The sequence below is a fragment of the Dendrobium catenatum genome, unplaced genomic scaffold, assembly GCF_001605985.2.
Source record: "Dendrobium catenatum unplaced genomic scaffold, ASM160598v2 fragScaff_scaffold_716, whole genome shotgun sequence".
NCBI lineage: Eukaryota > Viridiplantae > Streptophyta > Magnoliopsida > Asparagales > Orchidaceae > Dendrobium > Dendrobium catenatum.
The window spans coordinates 9170143-9174029 of record NW_021319178.1 but is presented as its reverse complement, the minus strand read 5'-3'; the positions used below and the strand labels follow the sequence as shown (position 1 = coordinate 9174029).

The 3887-nt window shown below is 33.8% G+C and overlaps 1 protein-coding gene across 1 annotated transcript; it reads left to right on the top strand.

The window, feature by feature from the left end:
* The first annotated feature begins 2462 nt into the window (after positions 1 to 2462).
* On the top strand, positions 2463 to 3652 carry LOC110105281 (transcription repressor OFP7). The gene has a single exon (XM_020834719.2). The coding sequence runs from the start codon at positions 2709 to 2711 to the stop codon at positions 3588 to 3590; it is 882 nt and encodes a 293-aa protein (XP_020690378.2). The 5' UTR covers positions 2463 to 2708; the 3' UTR covers positions 3591 to 3652.
* Positions 3653 to 3887: the final 235 nt, after the last annotated feature.

Here is a 3887-nt window from a genome sequence, read left to right as displayed (position 1 = left end):
CCCCGTTGTTGGTCCCATCAATGCATTTCCTAAAAAAAAATCGGATGCTCCCAGCAATATTTTGTCGCAACTTTCTCTCATCCTCATCTTCGACCTTCGTACATCATTGGTCACTCATCCTCATCATCGACCTTCGGACATCATTGGTCACACTGAAAATGGTATCATATGGCGTGTTCCACAACTCTTCACTGTCGGTAGTTTCGGAATAGAGCGGCGTCAATATTAACAATGTGATAAGTTGAGTAAATAATAAAACTTACATGTTAAACATGTAAAAATAATAATTTTAGATCATATGGCAGTGTCCTTAAAAAAAAAAAGAATGGATAAACGACATATTACACTACAAAATCATATTTTGATTTTCCATTTTGATTTCACTGTCATCATATAAGTTTCAACTCTATCTATCCAAACAAATTTGAATTTTTTAATATATTTTTATTTAGAACAATTTTTTACTTCTTCGTAAAGCTGTTGTAGATAATGTAATTTCTTGAAGATGTTGAAGAAAATAAATTTTGAGTACAAAATTATTTTAAAAGTAACGAAAAAGTAAAGGCCAAATAGATGTTGTGGTTGCGATTTAAAAATCAAAGCAGTAAGAAAGTTGTCCCAAACGAAGTCACGGCTTTTGTTGAAATATTTCTTAATACAATTTTTTTTTTTTTGCAAAAGAAAATTTTGAATTAGAAAGTTGTTTTAGAAAGCAATAAAAAAGTTGTCTTCAACAAAGCCTTAATTTTGATGTTTAGCATTTTAGGGTCTGCCTTTTTTTAAAACAAATGAATTCTGATAGCTTTAGCTATGTCTTACTGGCTTTGCTTGTCTTTATTTTTTTCGATTATTTGATTTTGATAATTTTGATTTAATTTAGATACATTTTTCTTGAAATTATCAATATTATTTTATATTTATTGAAAAAAAAAACAAAATATTTAATTTCGGCTGATAAAGTTAAAATTCTCATTGAGAATCTAATATTTACCTTTTTTGTTTTTTTTAGTGATCGATTTTCAGACACTATGATGCATCCCATAAATTTTGAACGTTTTCAATAAATTAATATTGAATTTTTTTAATAATTTAATCAGAAATTTTGTTAAAAATTTAAAATAATTTAATGATTTTATAATAAAAAATAGTAAATATTTAATCTTATTAATTTCAAATTGTTTCGATGATTTCAATATTTAAACATAATCCATTTTTTTCATGAAATAAAAAAGATAAAAAATAAATAACATTTAGGGGAAAAAATTTAAAAAAACTATCTCAACAATATAGATTTAAATAAATGCTGCATTTAAAATTTCATACTTTATTTATCTTAATTTGAGTAATTTTAAAATCCTAATACAATTTTTATAAAAATATTCTGACCAAATTGTTATTTAAATAATATTAATGGAGAAAAGAAGACTACCAAATTTTTATTTAAAATAAAATTAATGGAGAAAAGAAGACAAAACAAGCTTTAAACAAGAAACAAGAGAGAATCTACATTGTGTTCTACATGTAAGCTTTTAGCATTTCGAAGCATATTTGTTAATTACTTACCCATAATAATTTTATTTTAAAAGTGAAATGTAATTTTAAGAAAGAATTATTATGCTTCATTCGGGTCAGCTTCTTAATGCTTTGTATTTCATACTGCTATCACAATTTTTATTTGACCACTATTTTCTTGTGCTAGAAAGTTATTTTTTTCTTCAGCTTTCAAAAAACTATTTTCTCTACAGCAACTTTATAATTACATTTATAAAAAGCTACATCCATTCCAAACAAACTCTTAGTCAGAGCCTCAGAGGATTGGAATCTGCACATTAAAATTTTATTTAGGACAGCTTTCTTAATGCTTCTTAAAACAATTTTTTAGTACAAATTTTTAATTTTTCTACTAGAGTATAATATAAATTTGATGAATATAATCTATATATTTTCTACTAATAGCAATTTTACAATCACATTTATAAAAAGATACACTCATTCCAAACAAACCCTTAGTCACAAACTCAGAGGATATTTTATTTGGGACAACTTTCTTACTGCTTCTTAAATCAGCTTTTTAGTACAAATTTTTAATTTTTCTACTAGAAATATGCTTTAAGAAGCAGTCAAAAAGTCGTCTCAAATAAAGCCTAAAATATAATCTAAATTTGATGGATATAATCTATATATTTTCTATTATTTAAAAGATTAGTATACTACAAATAAATTATAATTTATAATGTTACTATTTTGTTCATAATATTTTCAATCAAATGTCAATTATCTATAATTGATTCATAAATTCTAAAAAAAATCAAATAATATTGAGACAAATACTTAATTATAATATCATTATTAGTTTTTAAATATTAATGTCAATATTTTAATTTTTTTTTAATGTAAATTTTTTAAGTTTACTTAGCCATGAGGCTTTGTAGATGAAGATAGCACGCAAGACAAATAAGTTGATAGTTTAACCTCTCATAACCAATTAAACGCTTAGCCAATTAATTTAAATACCAACTACCAAAATTACACAAATTGAATTTCGTTTATAAGAGGAAACAGTAAACAGGTCAGTTATCGGGTTAAGATCCCGCCACCTTAACCACCCGACCCGCGTAGTCACCTGTCACCCATCTCCTCTTCCCTCTATAAAAACACTAAAGCCTCTGGTCTAGCTTCCATTCCCCCGAAGCTTCTTCTTTACACTTATGGCTGGCAGCGTCGACTTCGCCAGCTCTTCCTTTGACGAATCGAAATCGGCCTCCCGCCCTTCTCTTCTCCCTTCCCCTTCGCCTCGCTCTCACCTCCGCACCGCCCCCGTGGTCTCCTCCAACATCTGCTGCCCCCGCCGCCGCCGTCCTCCAGTCCCCCCTCGACCCAACCTCTCCGCCTCCGCAAACGCCGACGCGGCCGCCGACGATCTCTCCCGGGCCCGGGAAACCCCTGCTTACCTCTGGCGCAAAGACGAGAAATGGCACCCGGTGACCTACGACGGCTTCTCCGCAGCCACCGCCGCAGCAGCCGCAGCCTCAGCCTCAGCCTCCGCCTCTCCCCACCCCCGCCGCCAACGCCGCCGCACTCCTAAGAAAAAACCACCTCGAAACCCTAAGCCCCCTTCCCGCATGTTCTCCAGCGACGAGGACGACGATGATGATGACGAAGACGAAGAAGACGAGTTGCTGGTGCCCTCCACCGCCGATAACTCGTTCGAGATGACGGAGCTAAGATTAAGGCGGGCGGCGATGATGGAGGCGGCGAAGTCTACGGATAGTCGAACGAGTTCGCCGTTGAGGAGGCTATCGCCATGTTTAGGAGGGGAAGGGGAGAGCTTGGCGGTGGTGAAGCAATCGGAGGATCCGAGATCGGATTTTAGAAGGTCGATGGCGGAGATGGTGGTGGAGAAAGGGATCTATGAAGCTAGAGATTTGGAACAACTTCTTCACTGTTTTCTCTCCTTGAATTCGCAGCATCATCATCAAGCTATTGTGGATGCTTTTACTGATGTTTGGGTGGCGCTTTTTCCGGCGACTCCGTTTAATAGCAGTCCCGGACAGGGGAACCTTCCACCGACTAGTAACGAAGGGGAGTGAAAGGTGGAAGAAGGTGTGTGAAGGATCAGCTTGATTTTTATTTGGATATGATTTTAAGTAATAATTGTTATATATATATATATATATATATAGAGTTGGTGTCATCCATTGGTCATTTTAAAGGCTTGTTATAATTGTGAGGGAGATGTGATGAAAAAAATAACGGTTTTTTGGGGAACAATGCGCATTAACTCAATACTCACATCAAGACTAGTAAAATATGTGCTATCAAAAAGTTGAGCATTGCTAGTTCTTCTAATGGATTAATTATTCTGTGCAGTCGCCGAACAATATTTG